The sequence below is a fragment of the Strongylocentrotus purpuratus genome, unplaced genomic scaffold (assembly GCF_000002235.5).
Source record: "Strongylocentrotus purpuratus isolate Spur 01 unplaced genomic scaffold, Spur_5.0 spur5_scaffold_13, whole genome shotgun sequence".
In the NCBI taxonomy this organism is placed as follows: domain Eukaryota; kingdom Metazoa; phylum Echinodermata; class Echinoidea; order Camarodonta; family Strongylocentrotidae; genus Strongylocentrotus; species Strongylocentrotus purpuratus.
The window spans coordinates 30,432,879-30,460,674 of record NW_022145598.1 but is presented as its reverse complement, the minus strand read 5'-3'; the positions used below and the strand labels follow the sequence as shown (position 1 = coordinate 30,460,674).

General features: G+C 37.4%; 1 protein-coding gene across 1 annotated transcript; it reads right to left on the bottom strand.

Moving 5' to 3' along the window:
- Positions 1–2,585: 2,585 nt before the first annotated feature.
- On the bottom strand, positions 2,586–26,678 carry LOC100889483. Its single transcript, XM_003724165.3, has 2 exons — positions 25,353–26,678; positions 2,586–4,942 (listed from the first exon to the last, which is right to left on the bottom strand). The coding sequence occupies exons 1-2, from the start codon at positions 25,818–25,820 to the stop codon at positions 4,292–4,294; spliced, it is 1,119 nt and encodes a 372-aa protein (XP_003724213.1). The 5' UTR covers positions 25,821–26,678; the 3' UTR covers positions 2,586–4,291.
- Between the last annotated feature and the right edge of the window lie 1,118 nt (positions 26,679–27,796).

The following is a 27,796-nucleotide window of genomic DNA, read 5'->3' as shown; positions in this document are numbered from 1 at the left end:
ACGTTAGATTTAGCGTTAGGATCAGGAGTATAGTATATGGCTAATGGTAAAATATCCACCACGACATTTTGTTGAGAACTAGTTTGCCCCCACTATCCTGTACTTAGATATAGGATTAGTGTTGAACATGGGTTTAAGCTTAGGTTTAGGGTTATAAATACGGTGTAGTCCAGAGTTGGATTGTCATCGGGACATATTTGTCATAAACTGTTTACATCTCAAGTAAGATGGTCCGGCCTTCCCTGATCGTGTTAATTGTATGCCAAACTATGTGGAGAATGAAGGCTCTGTGACACTGGCCTCATTATGTCATTAAGACGATTAACAATACAATACAAACGTATCAATCATGTTTCATGGTCCTACTATGGACAAGATAACCAATTGTGAAGCCTCGATTTTCTACACATGGTAATAGGAGAAAGGTCGTAGGTCCATATTCTAAAACACCAGGGGATTTATCACAAAGATCCTAAGTCGAACTTAACTCTAAGTTGGACTTAAAACTATGGAGAGCTATTTGAAGCATTAAACTAAAATATATTCAAAAGTGAAAATTCAAGTATTTTAGACTATTTATAAATTCCACATCAAGAACATGAAATGTCTTTGATAATAGAAAATACGAAAGATTTAAATCAACATTTTGATGCCTGTTAAAATTACTTTTACAAAATATTTTCATAGATGCTAACGGCTTTCCATAATTGTTAAGTCCAACTTAGGATCTTTGTGAAACACCCCCTGGGCACTGGCTCACACAGGAAGTGAATGTCTACCACATGCAAGTTTGTCAAAAGGGAACTATAAGGATTGTTTCCGTGTGTTTCTCTAGAAAACCGACCAATACGACTCTTACTTCTTCCTTTGTCATGGTTTGGATGTACATCTCTTGATGCAACTAAACGTGAGAAGATTTGGGTTAGGGTTTAGGGTTTAGGTTGATCAATATTTATATTCCTTATTAATAACCTAAACAAAAAAGTGAATATTCACAGAAGGATGTATATGTTGAATAGCAATATAATGCATCGTCTATTCAATAAAGCGATTAGAGACAACGTAGATGTGTTAATTGCTATCAAAACCCAGAATATTATCATTGTTATTATCATTGATATTATTATTATAACTATTATTATTATTATTATTTGTATTTGTATTATGAGTATCATCATTATTATTAACATTTCCTATAGATTCCGTTTAATGACTTCTAAGCCGAACTTTTCTCTAGGCCTACAGAGCCATCCTACTATATATCCATAGAACAGGTCGCTTCAAATAAAACAAGAGACCTAATAAGTTTACTTACAAGTAAAGTAAAATAAGCCAAAAGTACTTCTTTCCCCTATCGCTTCTTTAGGAGATTCTCATAAAGAGAATAAAAGGAGGAATAAATAAAGAAATATAATGTATGTAGGTATGTAATATATAGGCCTATATAGGCCATATATAATATTAAATAAAGACGTTAATTTTTCAATTGTTCTATTTTTATGCATTGATACTAACAAAGAGCCCACTTAAATGTTTGCTTACAAATAGTGATAATGTGATAAGATTTGTATATCAATTTACTTGAATGGATTGGAAATTCGGTTTCAGGAGCGCCCCTGTACGATGTGTCTCAATTTATAGTGTTTCTGTGTTTCTGAGTGGTCTAGGCACCGTGCGTTATAAAATTAAAAGATCACTGCGCACGCACGCCGAGTAGCCGAGAAGCCTGTTTCACATCGGGCAAAGCTAGTTTTCCATGCCATCGAAACCGGGCTGACCAGATTAAACTTTAAAAAAAAGCAGAAACACGAAGTTGCAAACCATCCAGAGACTCCTAAAAAATTGCGTTACTTTTTAATTATATCATTACAAATCTTTATCCTCAGTTTTCTTATTTATAACTGATTTTCCTTATAAAATTAAAAATAATTATGGCGTATATATTCAACATTGAATGAACGCCAATAAACAATTACCCAACAACAACAACTACAGAGTATTATACAATGTTTTGGAAATCACGTGTTTCCAGTGTCTGTCCTATGCATGAATACCCGGGTGAATGAAATATCTCTTTATCAGGCTCTCATCTGTATTGTATCTTTTCTTCTCAATTTCTATTCAAATAATTGGCAATCCGTTTTCTTTGCATATTAAGACACGAAGGCCAAGCCAACAAATAAACATCCATATGTTTCAAGTACTAGGTCCCCTGTCCTGATCTGTATTCAGCTTTCTTCATTCAAATGAAAAATTCGATTGTACATCATTCAAAACGACGAGATTTCGTTTCTTTTCCTCACAAATAAAGGTCATTTGAATCATGATGATCTAATTCTATGAATTGTATATAAATTATTGACATTGTTGTCTACGAATGAACAGTTCATACAAACAGTGATTGGGATATTACCCCCCCCCCCCTAACCCCACCCCAACACCATTGCCCATTCATATTTGAAATGTCATTATTTATCCAACGCAGATGTTGTTCAATGTTGCCAGGATTGACGCAAAGTGTATCATTCTATATCTGACCTACATAATTATATAGCCTACACAAAAAACAATCAAACACATTGATATATATTTGGCATTTCTCTGCTTTTAAATGAGCAATACTTTATTCAAACGTCTGTCAAAATATATATAACAAATTCTAGTATCTCGTTAATAAGAAACATCACCAGCGATCAGATAAATCAAATCGATGTATATAATCGACTTATAACAACAGTGTCGTCTCACATATATTTATATTGAACCCCTTGTTGAATTTCCCTTGCTCAGAGCAAGGATAACGTTTATAACTAATAGCACCGTACGTATATAGAATGCCCTACTTCTTCTCAGCACACGATTTATCAATTGATTATTGATTCTGCCGCGTTGCGAGCTGTGGCGTACATGTACCTAGCATCACGTGACACAAAAGGGGGTTCCTCCACGGGTCGGAGGTGCAAAGCGCTGACAACCACAAAGTCAATCTGCGTTTGTTCCCTCCGGGAAGGATTGCTACCCCCATGTTTGATATTTTTTACCAATTTGTGAGACGACGATGGCAAATGGGGGCAAATGTTGATGATTGTAATACAACTACATATTACTGCATTATATAATCTTCCTCCTTCTCTATAATATAACATATTTCCATACAGTTCTTAATTATATCCATGAACATGAAGGATGAGGCAGTGTGCATTCAAAAGATGTGTTTACATCTTCTTTATATCAGTATGTAATAAAAACCAATAAACGAAACAATTAGCTTTATCCATAAAGATAATCATCATTTGCTTCCAGAATTATTTAGACCCACGGCTATTCAAAACAATCTCATGCATATTGAATTCCACTGATATTCAGCGCTTTCTTATGCGGTAATTAGGTCAAAAGACGTATCCGAAGTGCATAGACAATACCATGTAATCGGAATCGTGTTAAAAATAACTCAATTAGACGGAAATGGCGGATGTTGCGTGAGAAATGTGTGTTTTGTGTACATTTAAGTTATCAAAAGTAGATCGGAATTAATGGAGGCCCCACTATCAGCTGTTATCATCACGACATTATTATCAGGAAGATGTTGGAATAGTACACTCTCCATGCATGCAGTTCTAAACTTCTGAATCATACTGGTGTTGGGTATTTAGTTGGTTATATCGTATCCCGCTGGATTAATGTGAAAATCAAGAGGATAGGTATGCAACTATTGAAACACACCTTTAACAACAAAACGTGATTGCTTCGTATATCCCCATAGTATGAAGGTAATCTTAAAATTATTTCCTGCGAGCATAAAAACGTGTTATTCACCTTTGAATTGCTTATAATTTTGAACGAAATGACCTTTCAACCGAATGGCTTGTTTAAGAAAAAGTACATTTCTGAAATTTCCATTCATGAAATCAATGGAACATGAACTGTTCATAAAGTCCGGCACCATGTCGTATATGAGTACATTTACCACAATACGCTCTAATGTGGTGACTGAGTGTGACAATTTAAGGTAATATTCACACGTATTATAATTAGAATTATCATATAAATACCCATATTTTCATTTGTATTGTTACCCAATAAACCCAAAGTGTATGCAAGCTAATACTATCTTATGTATTTTAATGACTAATTTATTAAAGGATACGTTTTGCACTTTATTAAACACAAACTATCAGTGTTTGAAAAGCAAGTATATACAAATCTGAAATATAAAAAAAATACCTAAAATAAATCAATCTCTGACTGTCTATATAAAGTTTCATGGATACCATGGAAACCAATACCACTTTCATTCTAAAATTGCTCTTTCGCTTTCCACTCTCCCTTTCGCGTTTGAAAATGACATGTATCTCGACCTTGCAAGGTAGCCCGACGCGGTTGGTCGACCGATGTAATGCGGTGTCACCAAAGAAACAGTCCGGGTACGATACTGAGGCATGTAAGGCTGTTCCGATAGCGCAGAGACGGGAGTACCACCCATACCATCGGGCAGATCGACAAAAGCATCGGAGTCGTCGTCGTCATAGAAAGAATCGTTTTCGAAATCGACTTCACCGAAATAACTGTCCATGTCGAAACTTGTGTCCTCCAGATGCGCCAGGCTCTGCCCCATTTTGACATTCCCGCTTAGATTTGAGTGCGCGTGGTTGAGGTTCCCGCGTGAATGAAACTGCATGGATGACAAGTTACTGCTCGTCGATGATTGGCTGGTTGCGCCGAGTGGGCGGAGACTACTCCGCGATTGCGAATGTGATTGGCGGTGTGGCGTGTTGCTGCGCGCTGATAGGTCGGATGCTCCGAGATTGGCGCATGATGATTGGTTGCGTAGATAGGTTGCTCTCAAACTCTGTTGCGTACTTGATTGCTTGAGCTGATGGATGGTCGAACGCAGTTCCATGAATTGACGCATCAGACTCTGGTCCTGCTTCTTCATTTTTGTCTGCAAGATACAAGATGAAGAAATAAATATAAAAAATATTTTACTCGTATTTCAGAAATCATTTATCAAACCAAAATCCTTGCTTCAGCAAAACTATCCAATTATGCAAATCATGCAAAAGATGACCGGAAAGCTGAGATGTTTCCCGATTGCTTGTGGCAATACCAGAGATTTTTGTTGTTGAAAATATTTTGAAACAACTTGCCGTAAATATTTGATGAATCTAAGATTCAATATTCTAAATCTTTCATTTCATGACAAAGAGTGCATTTTGCAGTTTCTTCCCAAATCGTGGGTCTGCGTATACCAATCTATCATGAATATAAGTTTACAAATAATGTTAACAATTACGTCTTTTATTATAATAGCATTGAACCATATTATCGTATGATAAACGCTAAAATAAACTAATTTTGTCAGCGAAATAACTTTTAACATGTTGGAATACATTTCTTCCTTTTCATTGGAAACTAGATAACGATTTCTATCAGAGTTTATTTTTGGCCCTGCTTGTTATTTGACATAACAAATATCTAATATTGATTACATCGTAGTCGAGAGTGCAATGTCTTCCGGATTGATGTTAAGATTTTATTTACACACTTGCTAAAGGCAAATATAGTCAATCTCAACTTAGTTGTTGCGTTTATAAAATTCACAACTAAATTTTTTTTAAATTAGCTCTGGAATGCGGGATGCCAAACCTCAAAGAAAATGTTTTCCTTTCTGAATCTTCTTTTCCCCTTGCAGTGAACATGTTTATTTAGATCCAGTGTTTAGCCTCGCTTGTTATTTGGCATAAGTGATATCTTATATATTTTACATCGTGGTGGAGAGAGCAATGTCTTCCGGATCAATGTAACGTTTTTGTTTACACACACGCTAAGGCAAATATAGTCAATATACAACTAAAGTAAATCCACAACTAAAGTATTACAAATTCGTTGTGGGATGCGGGATGCCGAACCTCAGAAAAAATATTTTCCTTTCCTAATCACTTTTTCCCTTGCAGTGTATAATTCTTTTTAAATTTAGATCCATTGTTTGGCCCTACTTGTTATTTGACATAATTGATATTTTATTTTTTACATTGTAGTGGAGAGAGCAATGTCTTCCGGGTTTAAGGTTCAGATTTTATCAACGCACCTGCCAAGGCAAATATAGTTAATCTATAGTTAGTTGTTTCGTTTAAACTCACAACTAAAGTATTACAAACTAGTTGTGGAATGCGGGATACCGAACCTCAGAAAAAATGTTTTTATTCCTGAATCTTCTTTTCCCCTTGAAGTGAATATGTTTGTTTAGCTCCAGTGTAGTTTCCCCTTGCCACTGACACGGAAACACAATGATGCTTTCTCTACTAAGAAAAGGTCATATTTTCTTAAGGGGAAAAATTGTGAGATCTACTTTCCTAACCGCGGAATGACATTTCCGTGTGTGTCACTTCAGAGGGTTCAATGCCATAACGAAATATACTTGGACTCGATTTTCTAAAGTCAGTTCTATACCCGTTGAACACAAGGCATCGTTTATATTCCTTTAATACCTAAGCGCATCATGCCTGTATATAGAAGAAGAAGAAAGAATTAGTGCAGCGCCAGTCAATTGAAGTAATATTTGCATTGTTCATTTTGCATTTAAGTTGTACCACATATCTCTCATAAAACGACGCCTGGAAGACTGAGAGTCGTTGACGCAATATCGCCTATAAGTTACAGATTTACTTGGTCCCTAGTAAAACATAATAAAACTGTTTAAAGGTAAAGACCAGTATTGGAAACGCCCCAATTTCAAAAAATGAAATGGAAGCTCTCATTACCAATCATGTAAAAGAATATGTTTTGACTAATACATGATGATAACAAATTTGCCGGGGAACCTCCTACTAATTCATATATTTGGTAAATTTGTTTCTCTCATGGTCTGTGAGAGATATAGGGTAGTCCCATATACATCTTTCTGTGTATAGTGCTTGTAACTTTACGAAGAATGGGCCAAATTTCTTATCATTTTGATGATTCCAGAACCTTGCAGATGCTAGATGCTAGATGATCAACCTTTTCTGATCGATTCCACAAGTTTCTTTCACAATGCAATCGCATGACCATAACTGGTCTTTACCTTTAAATGTGTGACATTTTCCCTGTATAGATGATTCTATTAAATACAGATTACTTGATACTCAGTTGAAAGCTTAAACACTTTTAAATCTCATGCTGTCTTGCACGCGAACGGTAATCGAATATGAATAACAATTCAAATCAACCTTTGGAATATGATGAATTAACCTTTGGAATATTTGTTTACTCAGAACCTGGTGTACGTGGCTACGTGCAAAAACAACGTAATCCATTTATGATGATGATAAAGATGATTAAAAAGGCAAACATTGCGTTATTTTCAATGTAAAGCCATTGTTAGTGAGAAATATATCGTAACAATATCTCGAAATGTCATCAACTGCATGGTCGTGATTCATCACAGCAATTTGATAATGTGCAGTGTTGGTTTTTATCACAATGAGGATCCATTTCCACGGAGACATCTTCTTTAAAAGAATGTCCGTTTTTTTTGTTTCTAACTCAGTTATCTCATACTTGGGGAGGGAGTAGGAGAAGAAAAAATGCCCCCTTTGCCCCCCCCCCCCCACTTGAAGCTTTGTGATATAAATAAAGTTTCAATGTGCATCTAAGTTGTCTTTATTATTATATAAAATATTGGATTAATCCCTATAAGTGGTGTCAAACTAAACCAGAGTAATAGGTTTATGCTGCCTACATAATCTCAAATACACCTTTTATAAATCCAATAAGGAGAGTGCGCCTGACATGTGTACGGAAGTATGGGAAGTGCACTGGCTGTGCACCTGTGCAACTACACTGATGGACAAGCTGTCCGCCCATGCAATATTTGTCACCTAATTCACCTTAACCAAACGGTCAAAGACTCTCGTAAAAAATCAACCACAGGCAATATCAATATCTACGTCATCACCCAATGAAATGTACGAACATTACAATGACGTATTTCAAAAACCGAACATCATTTTATGAAAAGTGCCCTTTTTTCTCGTAAGTCTTTGGGATAATGTTGATAGCGCTATTCTTCGTAACAACGTGGTCATTTGGTTCAATTGCTTTTATGGACATAGTGTGCACCATCTCCACTCCCTATTGAGTATTCCACTATTTTTTTTTAATGGACGTGCACATTATTATCCAATCACGGTGACGCTCACATCCTATACCAGGCTCCCCATTACACACCTGGGTATGGAAAGGCAACACAATGATACAACATGCCTTGCATAAGCTCCGCCTGGATCACACCTTTGACCTACTTCGCATCTCCTCTGTCACCATTGGAATGGAAACCGACTCTACATGCACCCGACCGATTCTTGGCTAATGGAGGTAAAGTAATCGTTTGATTGGTCATTTGTCGGTCTATATCAATGTCAGTCTCAGTTTCAGTTCAACTTTATCATTATTTCCAACAGAGCGATCAATATATACAAATATGACAAGAAATCAATCACAGAAATCAGTGCACATTACTATAATGCATTTTGCAAATCAGTCTCGTTGGTGTGACGGGGATAAATTAAAGCCATTTCTAGTAATGCTCTAGGATACGGCCTGCAGAATTAACCAGTTCTTAGTTAGCTTTGGCACAAACGACCCCCAAAATGTCCACAGATTCTTAACACATATATAGCGACGTATTACTTTGTGGATTATTTTATTTCTAAATCACTGCCTAAGTGATGGAGGTGCTTCACGAATACAATTTATCTGCCCTCTTGAGAAGAATACTTCCACCTGAGTATCATAGAATGTACCGCCGGCGAATAAGGATTAAATAACTTTCATGAGCACGAATCTACTCATAATCTCGATGTGTTTTTACAATTTGTGTAAAAATGCCCCCTATCTGGCCATGCGCAAATTGTATCTATACGAACTGGTTTAAACGTCAGATACATCGGCAATGCGATTCCAATCCAAGTCCAACCCGATCGATTCTTCGATTGGTCATCAGGGGTAATAATGTAACGTTTTGTTCGGTCTGGGCCCCGTCTTACAAAGATTTGATATCAATCGCAACTTATTTGCGATTGATATCAATCGCAAATAATGTACATAGGGGGAAAGGAGACTGCAAACTTGCGATTAATTGGACGACTTGCGAGTGATTTGGATCAATCGCAAGTCTTTGTAAGACGGGGCCCTGGTGTCGGTCTAGTGTCGGACCCCTTGGTGTGACTTGGCTGTACCAGGCAGTCACGTCTCAGGCACTAAAGGCATCAAGGAAGTTGTTGTCAAGTTATACGGAAGGGCCGAGCTATAAAAAGGATCTGATCGAATCTCATCTCAACTGACCAGACCTGGCAGGCAAAGACCCGATGATAAACGTTAGATGATCAGTCTTGACAGGGAATGTAAAGGGAACGTCATCTAGGTGGACGGAAAGGGGTGCAAGAGAGGGGAGGGGCACGATTGAACAAACACCTTGTACGTCCCCTATGCAAGGTAGCATTTGCCATTCAGTGGTATTGCCGCAAATAGAAATGGAAAATGAAAATTATTCGTAAATGTTGTTTGGTTTATATGAATAATAACTACATTTACCGTCAAGACTAAGATCAACCAAGCGAAACGAAAAATGAACACAGTAGACAGGCGACCTTCATAATATGGAAGACTCAAAGACAAGTATGATAACCTATTTTGATGTAAACTTACTATGGTAATATTGTACAATACATTGACTTGGGATGGGGGCTTGATGTTACCAATTTTCGTTATTTCAAGCGTATTGTCCGTAATTTCAAATAAATATATCTGGATATTTACACATTAAAAAAAAGAAATTCGAGAGATTTGTTCAGAAAAACATGTTGATTCGTTCACTGATTACGCTGAATGTTTCTTTGTAAACAAAGATTAATTTATTAATAACCACCGGATACAAAGACCTTCAAAAAATCTACGAAAAGTAGCCTTGAATATTCTCTTATACAAAAACTTTACAGAAGATATTACCAAAAAGGGTAAACACAGAGATAGATAGAAAGGAAAAAGAGAGGTGGGATGGGGGGGGGGGGGGGGGGGGAAGGAGGAGAGATGCTTTAAATAACTTTTTTTTTAAGGGACATTTTGTCGATACCTTCGAAATCGAAATTATCTAAACGGAAACAAAACGTTTGCATTGGCACGTGGCTTTAATGCCGAGCAGGAATGAGGTCGCTCAATCCATGTCTGAAACAATAAAACTTACCAATAAAAAGAGCCGGAATGACGTCTTTGCCCTATTTTCCATTTGTTGTATGTTCTAAGGACAATGGCATAAACTATGTGCTTTGATGTAGACAGGAGATTGATGTAGTGAGGATCGAGTTGTGGAAACTGACAAAATATATCGTGAATAAGGGGCACAAAAGAAAGAAAGGGGCACTATCAAAATAATGTTGCATATTAATTCTTGGTGTTGGCGGCGAAGGTGCTGCTGTCTTTGTTGTTGTTGTTGTTGTTGGTGGTGTTGGTGTTAGAAATACATTATTATTGTTTGTGAACCATTTAATTTGGGTAAACATAATGACCTAAACAACATTTTAAATCGTGGTTCCTTTTCGAAACTTTGCTGCGTGCTTGTCGGTCTATTTTTCAGTCAAGTTAAGAAAGGTCCCGTGACTTTCTCGATTGTTTAAGGCCTATAATATGCCTATAATATATTTATTTGTATAGAGACTTGCTTGTACAATATGTATAAACCAACCGTCGGAAACCAAATCCTTAGACTAATAATTGGATCCTTCCTACCCGGATATCTGTACCTCTTCAAATTTACTTCCTTTCTCTTTGATCGTAACCCTTTCGTTACCTCAACCACGAAACATAATACGAGGTATTGTAAGTGACATATTAATGTCTATATATATGGATACAAAGGGCTGGTAGGTTGTTTGTTTACCGGCTTAGAAAGCATGTGTGTGCATGTAAGTGAGCAACCTGGAGACCGACTGCTTTAAGTCCTCTTCGAGGGACTAGGTAATGGAGGTTACTGCCTTACCAAAGGGCCCTAACGCATCGACTAGGTTTCGAACCCGGGACCTCCCGGTTACAAAACCACTGCTTTACTATACTGAGCCATCGCGCCTCCTTGAAAATATGTGTCACTAAATCCAAGATTATTAATCCACTAACATAATAATAATACAACTTTTGGGTAAAATTTGAAACGAAATTACATGTTTAAAGAGAAAGTATGCAATGATGCCCTTTTTTTCGAAATCTGGTGATATATAGAACCAGGAACAGGATTCCAGATCCAAAACTAAGTCTATCAACTTTTACGTTTTGACACTTTTACCCTCCCTGTCTTACGTCATGTCTTGTTAAGCAGTCAGAGCTATGAGTAAGTCCCAAGTCCCTGGTTATTCTTAGGTATTTTTCTAGCACATTTGAATTTACCATGTGTAGCGAAGAAGTGTCAATACAAATCAATTTTTGAGGAGACGGGTTCTTGAACGACCCCTGTAGTTTTTCCCAAGAGAACTTCATGACACCCAACGACAAGGCCGATGATGTTAGCTGTAGGAAGGGCTTCTAGGTAATCTCACAATTCAACTCATAGATAAAGGCCAAGGCGAAACTACATGTACTGCATACATGACGTCAGTTAAAGGGATTTTAAGCTCTGGCTCTATATATCTTTACACCTTACAACATCCATATTATTCATAAAAAAACATCCATATTATTAAATTATTATTAAATGAATCTGACATATCGGCTCTCCATTTTTTTCTTCGGCATATGGATAGCATATGTAGAATGTAAAATTATCATGATTATAGATATTAGATAATACAAATTGCACCAAGATAAGAGTTGCGAAAGTCTATGCGATGTAATATTTAGGTTGAGAATGAAGGTAGTTTATTTCACTTCATAAAGAAGGTCTGTTTTCCTATCACCCGCTTAAAGGTGTTAACACAAAATTACCCTTTGGCTCGGTTACATCCCTCATTTTGTAATGTACATACAAAAACATGAAGATTTGTTTATTCTGGAAGATATCCACCAGAAATAGAAGTTGAATATCCAAAGGGAATATGTGGAGAATATGTTCTTTGAGATTATTGAAGTAACCATCAGACCGAAAGTGCTCACAACGATAGACTGTTGCGAGTATTCCATTAACAGCAGGTGTTGCCAGCTAACATTGTCAAGATCGTTATCATAACGCCCAAAGGCTAATTTGATTTAGACGATGATCCCAAAATAGAAGACAGAAAAGAAGAAAGAAATATATAAGCATAATGTTTCCCTACAAGAATACAAACCAAGCGAACGTGGAACTAAGATAAGTTAGAATGGAACTGATGTGCCAAAACGACAGGCCGTGTGAGGTAGTAAGAAATACATGAATTAGAAAGGGAAAAAAATCCTTCCTAAAACAAACAAATATAAAGAAGAGAGTACGACTTTTAATTCAAAGTAACGAAGAAAGGAAAATAAAGGGGTTCTAAATTTCAAAAAAAGGAGGAAACAAGTATTTGACAAAACGTACAGGATAAAGAAGATTTAATGCCAAATCCACGCTGCAAAAAAGAGGCCATAGGTAGAGAGGGAATTTAATCCATTAACGTCAATTTCTTATCAAAATATGCGTAGGAAAAATGACAGGTCCTGATGAGTGAGAGTAATACGTCCTACAATGAACTCAGAACACATTAGAATTAACCTTGTACGCAATTATTTAATTAATTCCTTCCCTTAAGGATTTGAAGTCTGATCTCTTTATGAGGCCATAAATGGATTTTAATGTGAGGTATAAAAGGGCAATGATAGCGTCTGTCTATTACCTCAGTAAAAAGACAAAGAAATAGTCACAATTTCCAAAAAATGTATATCCTTATAACAAAACTATACATTACTAACGTTTTTTCTCCAAAACGAATGATAGTGAAATCTTAAGGAGGCAGTTTACCAGACATCTGTATATTAGGTCTTTTCTCTCGTCACTGATTTACGTTTCGGAATCGTTAAGTCTAATTATATACCAGTTAATTAGCCATAACATTAACTGATGAGTCATGGTGACTTCCTCTGTACACGTCCACTCTAAGAATAGGCTAAAAATAGAAATAGCCTGCTATGTTGTTAAACATTAACAGTAATTACATAGAAAATCTATCATAAATCAAATATAGAGTCGCTCTGCACTTTCTTTCTCTACCTCTTTCTGTGTGCGTGTGTGTGTGGGTGTGTGTGTTTGTGTGTGTGTGTGTGTGTGTCTCTGTCTGTCTCTCTTCTGTTTCTCCATAAATGATTTAGACTCCGACTTTTAAACTAGAGTGCATCTCCGATCATCCATGTATCCAGAATACGTATAGTGTGTGTGCGCGGGCGTGAGTGCGTTTTTGTTTATGTGGGTGAGTATGTGCGAGTATGTGGGTGTGTGTTAAGAATTTATATGTACATGATATGAAAACGAAATATCGCCCTATTGCCAATATCAATCAGAAGAACAGATGATTCCCTCTTAGTTTATAATAAAAACTTTTGAGAGCCAATCAGCGCCCGTAAATCAGCATTTTATGAAGTCATTAGTGACAAGATAGTATAGTATAGTATATAGAATTTTATTGTCTTCTTCCGAAGAATGAAGAAACTTGCCTTCCAGGTGATACATATACATAATCAAACATTTGCATAAACATTACATAACTTATAACAAATTTACAATATAAGTACTATCATACCGAAATATTCAAATGCATACAGAGTACAAAAGTATGAAATGAATAACATGTATACATAAAATACGAATTACATAAAACATAAGGATAAATGGAAGAAGACATAAGGAAGAGATAGAGAAAGAGATAGAGAAAGTGAAAAGAAAGAAGGGGGAAAAGAAAGGAGAGTAACAGAAAGAAAAGGAGAGAGAAGGAGAGAAGGAGGTGAATTAGAGGAAGGTAAGCGAGAGTTAGAAAAGAAAGGAAAGAGGGAGAAAGATGCTCAAACTTCTGCGTAGCTCCGAGATCACAGAATCTTCGTAACCTTTTGAATAGACTTCAGTTGCGATGGAATCAGTGTTATCAAAATGTTGGGGTAGGGGTGGGGTTGGTGGTTTTACTAAAAGGGGAATTTCGCAGAGAAGCATGCATGTACGTGTGATCATGCCAAGAGAGAAAGGAAATGATAAATTTAAATCACACGACTATCACCAGAAAAGGTGACACCTTTCGTGCCTTTAACAAAGAGGCACGCTGCATAAAGAGGCTTACGATCCAATGACAATGGCATTAACTAGTATTATTTACATAAACAGTAGACAAACTACAGTGAATTAGAGAGTAAATAGTTAGATAAGGGATAGACTTTATACTGGATAAGATACTATTTCAAAAGCGCACTTTGGATAAGGTCAAGGGAATAATAATACCTGGGAGACTCGTAATAGCTATCTAAAATAACAATCACATACATAATGTTCATTACGATAACGTTACTAGTCAACATAATTATGCCGAACCTTTGAAACTCTAATTAAAGTGCATGTATAATGAAATCTAGGAAATGTAGATTTGAGACGATTTTTTTTACCTGATATTGTACTTATAAAGGAGAAGACGATTGCCTTAAAATCATAATGATTACGAATACAGTATACTTAGGGGAGCCTTCCAAAGTTGCGACTGTGTCCGGACGCGTCGGGGCGCGATGAATAGAACAGTCGCGTCTCAAGAGACGCATTGAGGCGCAAAGGGGCGCGAAGGGGCGCAATAGTCACCCTCACCTGATTCTTGCATATGAAAAGAAACCGTCTATTGTTAGTATAAACCCGCTCTATTCTTCTTGCGCCCTTTTGCGCCCCACCAGGCGATGGAAGATTATCTCTCCCGTCATTGTTCTCGCTCGTGATGCGCGGTACAGCTTAAACTTGATATACAGAAAGTATTTGTCGGCCAAAGCCTGACTTCCCCTCCTCCGGTTTTCGTTCTGATAAACTTTCCATTGTTTGTACAAAAATGATGTATTCTTCTCGCGTCGCGATCTATTCTTCTCGCGCCGTTTTGCGTCGTAACGGGCGGGGTATTACCTTTCCAATCATTGTGGCGAAGCTTTGCGATGTACATTACTACAGCACAGCATGAACTTCTCTGGTGGGATCGTCTTTGTTTTTGGGGGGCAATCAACACACTCGTTCATCTTGATCAGAATACATTATGATTTATTTTTGTTGGGTTTAATACGCCTCCTTTTAATTTTTGTGACGACTGTATGAAATGTGAAATAAAGATGACTATGTACGATTAATGGTTGTTTAATTGCGAGCTTAATTGTCCCCAACAACAAAAATAAAAGACGAATGATGCGAATGACCACATGTATGCGGTTATAGTCGGCAAATTGATTACTGTTTGGGTCGCTTGTGTATGTTTGTAATTTGAATGATTATCAACATATTTGTATAATTCCCACATCGCGATATGATTCTAGCGTCGTATAATGGACAAAGGAATTATCTTTCTCTCCCGTCATTAATATTCACGCTACGCGTTGCACATCGCCACAGCCTGAGCTTGGAAGAATTTATATGTTGTCAGTCAAATCCTTTTTTTTCTCCTCCCATGACTTGGTTCTAATAAATTAAAGGTTTGCTTATTAGGGATAAGAAGGATAACATCAAACAAACGATTTACTCAAGATGACGCTCTTTTCATTTCACCTCGCTGTTTGATAAAGTAGAGTTTTACGGAGCGAATACAAAAGAAAAGTTCGCTCTAAGGCCAAATAAAAAAATGATTTATTAGTGTCCTGTTTTTTCGAAAACTAGGAAGGAGGAGGCCCTCTCTTTTCTTTTTTTTTTCTTTCAAAATGGCCGCTCAAAATGGCCGCTCGGTACATTTTCCCTGACAGTCGGGCTATTTTTCAAGATGGCCGCCGAAATCTTTTAACTTTTTAAAAAAATCAGTAATAGATCCATTTTAGTATTGTTTTTCATGTGTTTTTTTTTTCTATTTTTTTTAAATTTTTTTAAATTAAAAAAAAAAAAAAATTAAAACAAATTTCCCCAAAAATAAAAAATAGGAGGCGGCCCCCAAAAAGGAAGCAGGCGGGGACGCTAAACATGTATATTTTGTTAAGTGGCCTCAGGGAAAAAAAACATAAAATGCCATGGCAGGATTTCACGCCCGAGATTTGCCTTCGAAAATTGCCCGTCCAAAAGGCGTTTTAAATCATAATAATTCCATAGCTCTTTTTAAAAGTGCAATAAATAGAAAAAAGAGTCCGGGAACTATATCGAGATTATAAAACACGTGTGTCATGAAGATGTAAACAAAAAAGCGTAGCCTGATGGTGATAAAGTTGAGCAGCAATTGGAAATGCAATACAAAACATTAATCAGTTCATGATGATAATTAATCATTCGACACAAATGCAAACATTGATTTCTGCTCTAACATTAGAATCATTTATTCGTAGATTTGTATAATTAAGTGGTGAAAGTGAAATTTTGAAATCTTAATGCACAGATACAAAAAACATACCAAACATGTTTTGATTCTTATTCTAAAAAAAAAAACCGGCAAATTTTAAAAGATCTTTTTAAAAGGAGGCAGGCGCTATAGCCCAGTGGTAGAGCACAGCAGCTCGTAACCGGGAGCTCCCTGGTTAGAAACCAAGTCGATATGCTATTGTAAGGCATAACTCAACATTACATTTCGTTCGGAGAGGATCTTAAACCCGCCGGTCCCCTGTTTGCCTAATTCAGAGCATACACATGCTTCATATAGCAGTCGGGAAAAAAAAAGCGAACGGTACAGGAAGCTACCTTTTATGGATAGGCCTAAATTGAAGGTTTGGCTTAACTAGGGAGAAGAAGGATAACATCAGGGAGGTGAGACTAACTCACATGCCCTGATAACATCAAACAAAAGATCTACTCATGAAGACGTTCTTTTCATTTCACCTCGCTGTAAGATAAAGTAGAGTTCTATGGAGCGAATACAAAAGAAAAGTTCGCTCTAAAGGTAAAAACATAGAATGCCGTGGCAGGATTTCACGCGGCCGAGCAAGACTATTGTTTGATCGCTATAATTGTCCGACTTGCTATAGATTCTTGTTTAGCTACACATTAAGGTTGCTCGCTAGTTATAAGGACCGCTATTCATTGGACAACTATTCATGAAGACCGCTATTCGTAATTTGAGAACATGGTCATTATGTATAAGGGTCATGAATTCGTAATACGACATCCCCCTCCCCAAAACTAAATAAATAAATAGAAAACATGAATAGATTAATAAACTTAACTAATGATACAATAACAAATAATACCCGGTAATTGGGAATAGCCGCCTATGAGCGCAACAACTATTAGCTGCTCAAAGAGCTGTCTTTTGTCATTGCGTTGCAAAAACAAAGTGCTTTTAAAAGTTACATGTACTATAATATCCGTATGTTATATAACACCCAATGTGAACATGACGTGTTCAGGCCTTATAACTATATACAGTGCACGTTAAAACAAAAGACTTTACTAGCGCTAGCTAACAAATATGCAACGTCAAAACGTCACGAACATTGAAGATAACAAATTGTTAAAGGTGAAATTCAAAGAAAATCACAAATATGTCAACTAATGTATCACTAGAAACTGGTAAGCTAACAGATGGCCATCGTACAAGTTTGAGGTCAGCTACATATCGGGTGATTTATAAAAATAAAAATACAACCACCTCCATAGCAGCTGGGATATACGAGAGATTCGCCAGAAAAATAACGATGTTTTAATGACGTCACAACAGGGACCAATACTGCCCAAGCAGACGACATCCCATAAAGAATGAACATAATTGCAAAGCTATTATTTGTCAAATTATAATGAGTTTAGTGTATATAAATGTACTGGCACGTCAAACCGATCAAAAGGGGACATGACCCGATTCTGATAACTAAAATCTTTTGCTTGTAAATACACAGGATAGGGGTTAATTAACAATCAAAGAAACCAGACGTTCAAATTGAAAAGCCCCCGGATTGATATTAAGGGCGGCATTTGTTCCCTCTTAAAACGCCGAACATACCGCGGTGTCTGCAGCTGAATATACAATGGCGTCTTATTTTGTTTACAAGCGACAGATTCCTTTATTTTTGTATCGCTGCATTTGTGATCAAAATAAAACCATGCGCGGGGTTTAGAGTGAGGCAATAGATTACACATTTAGCCTGACGGTAGTGAAGTAAGAGAAAGAACTCAAGAGAAGATGAAAACACAGGCACTGAAAATGTGTGAGATGTCATGGGACATCGTCTGCTTGTGCAAATCATGTCCCTGCTGTGATCTCACACATCTCAGCAGCCTTCGGAGAGCTATTCAGGTGCTATGCCGGGGCTGTATTTAAGCGTTTTGTAATTTATAATAATCATTACTTCGAATGTTTCCAAGCATTGAATTTTGATAACCTTGTCGAATCAAAGTTTCAACTTTGCAATAAAGAAAATAAAGCTAGATTTAAAATCAATGAATATCTACTTTAAGACAAATGACACCACCAATAAAGTTTCTTCGCGAAGAAATATTCGATCGAATTTCATGTTTGGAACAGAAAGGCGATTTCGAATTGTTCCATCTACCGAAACGTTTTGATGATGCAGGCTCCCGACAATACGACTATCATTTTTGTAATATCTTTAATTTGCAGATGTTTGTTTGTTTTGTATGACATATTTATAAACGCCCTATAATCTTATTTCAAGCAGAATCTTTCAATCTCTTTGATTATAAGTATCATTTTTTAAATCACGGGTATTTAAATACAATAGCTGATTTTGCGAAGATTTAGAGAACCTACGTTTCTATTCTTTAAATCGATCTTGCATGAGAAAGAACAGAGTGATGATATAGATATATGACCTATTTTGATCGGATGACAGAACAAAATAAATGTAATATGAACCAAATAATGTGTCAAAACATACAGAAGGAATACAATTATACATATCGTTTTTGTTTTGTTCGTGAAGAAATTAATATAATACAAGTATTGAACACATTAATGAACAGAAATGAACAATCATAACAACGTCAACGCCTACACAACTTCGATGTTTGGGAGGAATATAACAATCAGAACAACAATCTAAATCAATGTCTTGTATGTAAAATAATAATAAAACATATCAGTAGCCAACGTGAAAATTTTAGAGTCAAATCTTTCAAGACGAGAGCGGACACAAACGCGAGGATTACATGAATAACTAATGCGTAGGAATGGGCGCGAAAGCTTTTCAAATTCACAATTCACAAAAAGCGCTTCGCCTTTAAGCGCACCCCCCCCCCCCCCACCCCCGAATGAGTGTTATGTAGGGTACGCATATGCATTTTCCCTCCTTTTGAAAACAGTCCCCTAAGTCCGGTGTGTAAAGTCAATACGGGCCGGATTTGTGTGTACTAGACGAGCCGGACTTTGGTGCGTGAAAAGTACCCCTTTACCAGACAGTAACAATGAGTCTCCAAACAATAGCCAGATTTGATATTCATATTGTGAGCATGTGCTTAGTTATATCGGGATTCCCTGGTTATATTGAAGACGTGGGCTAATATCTGTTTGCCCAGTATTTCTCGCTGATTGTTTGACCAACATTAAATTGCTATTGTCCAGCTGACTTTTCTAAAGGCTTTTCTACCCTCGGCGCTAAAGGGATTGCGGAAAATTTCAACACTATTTGTGTTTCTTGATGACCCAGTAGAAGAAGAATAAGGGCTCCCTGCCCCCCCCCCCCGAAAAAAATGTCCCAAAACAACGCAATCATTATTAATTCCGTTTACTACTTGATACCAACACGTGCATGATGGATCCCCCGGATGGATCCTTATTTAGACGGTGAGACAGTTCTGTTACGAGAAGCAATTCAACGAATTGCCATGGCTTGTATTTGTTCTAGAACGCACTACGCTCTTTCGATAACACGTGGCCCCTATTCAGCACAATATATACGTATTTTAGTTATTCTTAACAATGACCTAGATCTAAAACTGGCCGCGGATGTAACCCCCCCCCCCCCCCCCTTCGTCGCAAAGAAATATTCGATAAAATTCTTTGATACGGGCACAGTGTATTTAATTTTGTTCGTAACATTAGTGTTTTGCAAAGAAAGAACATTCTGAAAATGAGCGTCTTCCTTCTAACGAAACATATTGATGATGTTCCCGACAATACGGATATCATTTGCATTAAAAAAACATCGTAATACAGATAAAACGCTTTTTAAATCCAATTCATGGAGAAACTACGACATTCTGGATTAAGTATCATTTTCAACATCACGGATTTAAAAATACGTTCTCTAATTTTAAGAAGATTCAAAGGATCTATGAAATAACAGACTGATGATATAATTATATGATTTATAATGATCATACGACAGAACTGTTTACAAGATGCAACAAAAATTGTTTAAAAAAAAACAAGAAAATCGAAACATGCGATAACATCGCTATAAGGAAATATAAAATTACAATTAAAGTGTCAAAACATGCACGAGGAAAACAATGTCAGAGAGAGTGGGGTAAGTATAAAATAAATTTGTTTTTTTCGTGAACAAATCAATTTGTATTAAAATTGATACAGTATATTGAACACAATCATGAACAGAACAGGAGGAGATGAAAGAAATGAACAATCATGCCAACGTTAACGCCTACAGAACTCCGATTTTGAGAGGAAAATGAACAATCAGAACAAACATTGTAACCAATGTCATGTATGTAAAATAATATTAAAACAAATCAGTAGCCAAAGTAATGCTTTTCAGAGTCAAATCTCGCAAGACGAGAGCGACACACAAGCGGGCACTACATGAATAACTAATGCGCCGGACCGGGCGCGAAAGGGCGCGAAAGCTATTCAAAGTTTAAGCTCCCATTCACAAATGTCAAGTGCTTCACCGGGGCGCGCCCCGGCGGGGTAATTTCGTAACAATGAGACTCCAAACAATAGCCAGATTTTAATGAGCTGGCAACCAACTGAAGTCCTCTCCTATCCGACGCAAAAAGGCGCTAATGGGCGCATAAAGGCGCCTCCTTTGTTCTCATATCCTGCTCTGCGCCCCGACGCGTCGCGGCACAGTCGCAACTTTGGAAGGCTCCCCTTATACGATTCATCAACCGCTCTCACACTAAAGTCATCTTTCCTCACAATATTAATGTGTCTGACCGTCTATTCGGGTGTTAGAGCAAAAACAAAACTGACAAGGGCGTGCCTGAACTACGAACATTTAGAATATCCTATGTACTATACATACATGTACGACGCACCCAAACTCCCAAATGAAAGTGGAAATAAAGTTCTTAATCAATGCTGCATAAAATGCCAATACTATTATAAATCTCTGCTTATTATACAACAATCACTCAGAATGTGTTACACCTGGGCCTCGTATTATAAAGAGTAACGATAGATCCAAATCAATCGCAAGTCCTTCAATCAGTCAAGTTTGCAGTTTCCCATTTCGTATGTACATAGTTGCGATTAATATAAACTCTTTATAAGACGGTGTCAGAATTCACGAATTCCGTACATCGGGCTAACCTGGTTGGAAAAAGAACATCGTTTCGCCTTTTATTTCATGAAATTCTTTAGATTCTGCAAAGTTGTTTAGATACTGGGCGTCAAAATACAATCGAAGGCTCACTTGGTGCGTGATGAAGATGCTGAAATGATTCAATTACATGGTGATGTCATAAATCGGCGGTCATCTGCATTTATTCATCTGATGTTTCGTCAATGACCTTCAGCATTGTAGAAAACATCGATCAGCTGACCAAAATAGAAATTGACTCGAAGGATGCGATGATGTTTTGTAGATTAAAAGGGATTATCAGATATTCAGTGAATTAGAGACTGAGGGAAGGCCGTAAACAATGTTGATTGGCACACAGTCTCACTGTGTTGGTGAGCTATTCCCTGGCGTCTAGAAAGGCGTAATTACCATGTATTTCTTTGATGAAAATGAAATGGGAGCAGAGAAGGGAGAAAGGAAAATGTTCAACCATGAAATAAGAGGGATCTACAGAAACAGACAGAGAGGTGGATAGAAACACGGTATAATGGATGTACGATTGAGAGACAGACAGACAGATTCAGGGGAGGGGAGGGGTTGGGATTTGTTGCGAACCTATGACCAGCTGATGACTGAGAATATGAATATCTGGACATCATCTGTTCAATTCTATCCCCAAATTACGAGAATGATCATGCTATCGTATTGAGTTGAAATGTTTTGCCCATCCTGAGGCCAAGCATACTGCATGGATAACCAATTTGGAGGGTAAAGGCTAAATCTCGCAAAGGGGTGGTTCGAGGGCACTGGCATTTATTGAACTGGTGTATTGATTAAGAACACATACGAAATAGCCGGGCCAAAGGCTAAATCAAATTGAATTTACACGGGATTTTGAAAATACATTCAAATACAAGACATTGAAAATGCACTAAATATGCACGATAATATAAAAGATACATGTAGGAATATAGCACCAAGCAAATCAACAAGGAAATAGGAAAAGACAGTGAAACGAAAAGGACAGACGAGATAAAGCTTGCAAAGATAAGCAGTGATGTGTCCAGACGTTGCCCTCAGGACGGGCATAATATTTCAAGTTACTGTGTTCCATATACTTTCAGTAAGGACGGACCTGCGTTACGAGAGGGGGGGGGGGGGGGTGACTTATTTGAAGAAGAATGTAACTAATTAGTGAATATGATTCAAATGACTTTATTTCTCGTGCAAAACATAATACAATGAATAATTATATTACACAAAATTATGCCATGAAAAGACAAATATAATAGAAAAAAAAGCACGAGAAAAGAGGAACTAACTAGAAGCAGAGCTTGTTTAAGTGTTAGTTCGTCATATATCTTATACGCTTCACGCGTTCCTGACTTACAATGATTCCTAACCTCCCTACTACTTCTGAGGCTGCATTTCCTTTTTTCTTGGATGGAAATATTTCAAGAGGGGCACAATGCCCTCTGCCCCTCCTTCAAAAACACTGGCGTACAGAACATCAAGAAGAAAAGGAGTTTCACTGCTTCCTTTTCCAACAAAGGCTTCTAATCTTTTCTTATGACACATCAAGAACTAATTATTTTGTTTTTTTAGTATTTGTTTTTGTTTTTGCTGTTGTTGTTTTCGTGTTATTGTTTTTGCTTTGTTGTTGTTTCCTCGAAGACTACGAACCTGGTGAAAGTATATGAGATAATCTATATCTTACTGTTGTGATCCTTATTAATACATAGGCATTACAAAAAGATTATTAAAAAAGTAAACAATGTGCATACAACCCGCACCTTGTGAGGAACAAAAGCAATGTATCTGCACATGAACATTGCGTGAGCAAATACTGTTGCCAACAAGTTCCACAACGACTGTTTAATGTCTGTTCTCCCTTTGGGAACACACATGACACATTAGTCACAACTTAATTACGGGGGAAATGTTTTCCTTTGTTCTCAAACAAAACAAGCAAAGGTCTACTCAGCAAAAGAGGGTCCTATCGTTTTCTTTCATGTTAAAAATAGCCTAAAGTTGAGTTCTGATAATGCAATTGCAATGTGAAAGGAATCGTGTGGAAGCGATTGGAAAGGTAAACCATGTAGCACTCAAGTTTTGGTGGTATACTGAGAGGTTTTGGAATCATCAAAATGATAAGAAATTGGCTCAGTCTTAATTGCTAGGATCGAGAAGCATGCACAGTCCAAAGACATGGGGACTCCACACACTTGCCATGAAAGATATGGTCCACAACCGTCACCTTGATGCATTTGAAGGGCCATCTTTTTCATTGGACATTTTGTTCTGATACTCTTCCACACTCATAATAGAATAATGGAAAAAGCTCACAATTATGTTTCACCATCCCTAGAGCTTAGCCTTCTCTTTAAATACAGTGTTACGAATTTAAGGCATGTTTTTACAATCATTTTCTCTCCTCATACGCCCCTTAATATGATGACAATGTCACTGTATGATTCATTACCCTCGAATGATCATATCCCCCTCGACATTCGATGTTCTGCTTGAACTTTGGCAAGCTTTCCAATAAAGAACATAGGAGAAATGGGAATTAGTAAGAGTTCTTTTGGAACGGGACCAAGGAACCTTAGGGAAAGACCGGGGTGGAAATGAATCCATTTAAGACGTGAAAGGCCTCTCTGATCAGCAACCTTGGGGTTAAGAATTAAAGTCTTCTAATTATTAAAGTCTTCTTAATCATGTTAAGGCAGGTGTGTGCAGGGGCGTGGCTAAGAGGAAGGGGATGGGGGCGAAACACATTCCAAATGTATTACTGCAAGGCCTCCATTATCAATTAGGAACCTATTCTTATTTTTGCTCATTTTCTTCTTTTTCGACACTTTGTTAGTCAATTCCTATCGGCAAATTTTCATTCCTAAGAACATGATGCTTACTTCCAACATGATTTTAATCATTTTTTACAAATTTGTCAGCAACTTTAAATTTTGAGACCACAGTGACTCCACACCCACCGACTCCAAACTGAGCGATTCTTTTTCTTTAACGGTTTCTCCTCCCATCGGCAGATTTAAATTCCTGATTCTAATATTTATTTTCAAACGTGTCGGCAAAATATGGATGTTTGAGACCAAAGTGACTACACACCAACCCCAAATGGGCCGTTTTTTCCCCTGCCAGGGATTACTTTTTTGTCAGGTCTGCATTTGTCGGTTTTGTTGATGTGACTGGAGATTGACCCACACACTCCTCGCATCTTGTGTTAAGAAACAGAGTTTCCAATTTGGACCCAATAATTGCTAAGCCATACAATAGGTGCACCCCTAGGGTTCAAACTTGAACTATTAAGGGTTCAAGTAAGATGTTGCACCATAACAAGTGGGCAATTGCACTCACTTTTCGCACCCTTTATATTCGGATTTGTCAAAGCTGTAGTGCAACGAGTACGAAATTGAACTTTTGAAAGTACAAAATGAGCCTTCTATAAAGCTTGCGGTAGAGGTTTATAAGTGTAAACGAAATCGTGTATTAACTTTCGTTTCTTAAGATGTACATTATGAAATATAATATTTTTTGTCTATAAATGTTGGATAGAAGGTATATGCGACCTGGACGTATAATAACTGAAACCTTATGAGGTCCATGCAATAGTATTAAGCTATTTGACATTGAGCACTTGAGTCATCCTTGTTATTCACTATTTTCTCGTCCCTTAATGTGTATATAATTGATTACGAATTACGAGTGAGATGAATTAATTATTGAAATAAAGGCGAAGAGTGCCTTCTTTGTATTTATACAGTAGGAGGGAAATTGAATAAATAAATAAGAGAAAACAAAAGATTACTTACGATTTCTTCCCGTAGCCAACCTAAGCAGTTATCCATCCTCTCCCCTCTCTCCTTCCATGTCATCTTCTCAACGTTCGCATTCGTGTATTTTCGCGCTGTCTCCGTGAATTTGACATGTTCCTCATCATCCTCCGCCTCGTCTCCGGGCGCCTCATCGTCCCTGGTGATCGTATTCTCGCCTTGGCTATTGTTGTCGTCGCTAGATCCGATTCCCGAGTCTTTCGAGTTCGACAGATCGCTGGTCGTCGATAAATTCGCGGTGGCTAGCTGCACAAATCGGACGGTACCGCGGTGCAGCGATGCACTTTTCTGCTTTGAAATGTCATTTTTCTTTGCTATATGGTTGGAGTTTGTATCTATTTCTTCTTTAACGGTGTAGATATCGTGATAGAAGGTTGATTTTAGGACAGGTTGGGAGTAACTTAGGGCTAGTTGCCCGCCGAGGCTATTGCACGCTACAGCCGCCATTTGAAGAAAAAAAAAGTACAAAAGTCACCACTTAAAATCTTGATAAGGACAAATTCAAGTGTAGGGAAAGAAGCGTGTAGATTATCCAGGCAAAAATCGTGAAATGAAGTAGTCTATTTCCCGGAAGTTCGTTTAAATCCGTACTATCTCCTATGAATGGCAGCTTTCAGAAGTGAAGAGTTGAAGACACATCCGTAAAGACAACAACCATTACAACCACAAATATCGAATTTAATTATATTACTGAAGGCTAGAAAGGGCGAATTTTCAAAACATGCTTTCTTAAGCAAAACTCGATGTGTCCTTCGTTTAACAAGATTGATGAATCGACTTAACACTACAGTCAAATAGCTGATGATTGCGTGTGTCCTATTCTCCGAATGCCTTATAAACTCGTCTGTTTAATCGATGATCGTCAGCATTTCTCATTTTCAGATGGCCGGCGAATTTCTGCTACAGGCGATGAAGTGATTATAATTTCCATTGGCATGAAAAGAGACTGAACTTTTCTCCAAGTATTAAATCTGTTAAACACGGCGACTCAGTGTTATCCACTTTTAATGAAGAGGTTTCCAATCTTGAGGAAGATTTTAAATAACACCTTTTCATTTCAATGACGTGCTTGCAAATAAACCCGACTCCAACAAAAATAACTTAGACGAGTGTTTTTTCCAAAAAGCGCGGGAGGAGAACTAACACTTTCTCGCCGTCTTGAAATCCTTGTCTCACCCACGCAAGTACCTGATTAGAAAGTCAAAACGTTGTTTGCAAGAATCTACGTCAGTCTCATTCGAGAATGCACCACGACCATCCGTCACTGATAGAACGTGTGTGCGACAACTAACAGCAGCAGACGACAGTATACGTCGAAGAGGGATATCGTTTACGGACCGTGTGTTGTGTCGTCTGCTCTCGCGCGCGCTCGCTTGCCCAGTCGGAGATCCAATTATAAGTTGATTCCTGTCGATGAGCAGGGCTCCATACAACTCATATTTTGTTTTTCAAACATCTAAATATATTTCATTAATCTTTAAATATTGTTTTAAATAATTTTATCAGACCTGCTAATAGCTCCACCCTAAAACAAAGCTCCAGATCTCATTCAACTTGTATCATACAATAGACCATAATACCGACATAGGAGTTGGTATGCCAGATATGATGTAGCATCACCAGAATACTAAAGGTAATGTGGAGGTATGGTATAAAAGAATGCAATTCTTTTGTGAGCATTTAAATAACCTATGACAATATGATATCCATGATATTTTTCGAGTAGTGCCCGAAGGGAGAAGGCAATACGGATGAAACAGACATGTACAGATACTTTTGTACATGACAAACGGGAGAGTTATCCGTAATTACGTCACGACCCCCTGACCAATATCAATTTGAAATTCACATAAACTTAGTATAGTCTCAAATTTAAAACATTCATAATAGGTCCGATTTATTTCAAACTTTCGCCATTCTGATAATCTTATTTTTCTGCTTTCATGACATTATAAATAAAGTTATCAAAAGGGTTAGATTGCCCTTAGATTACTGTTAGATATTGTTATCATGTAGGTGCGTCGCTACACCTGTAAAGCGCTTAGACACATCGTTGATGTATTAAGCTCTATATAAAAGCCAATTAAAAAAAAAAGTTAATTTTATTTTTATGCTTTCATAAAACTATAAATTAAATTATTACAAGGGTAAGATTGCCCTTGAATTACTGTTAGATATTGTTATCGTGTAGGGGCGTAGCTACATTTTGTAAAGCGCTTAGACACTTTATTGATGTATTAAGCGCTATAATTATGAAATCTGAATATTATTATTACTTATAGTACAGGGGAGGTGAAGGGGAAGGAAAATGGAAGGGAAGGGGGTAGGGGGAAGGGATGGAATGAGTGCGGAGAAAGTGGATGATGAAGAGGAGTGTCAAAAGAAGGGGAGGGAGGGGAAAGGGAGGTATAAGATGAGATCAG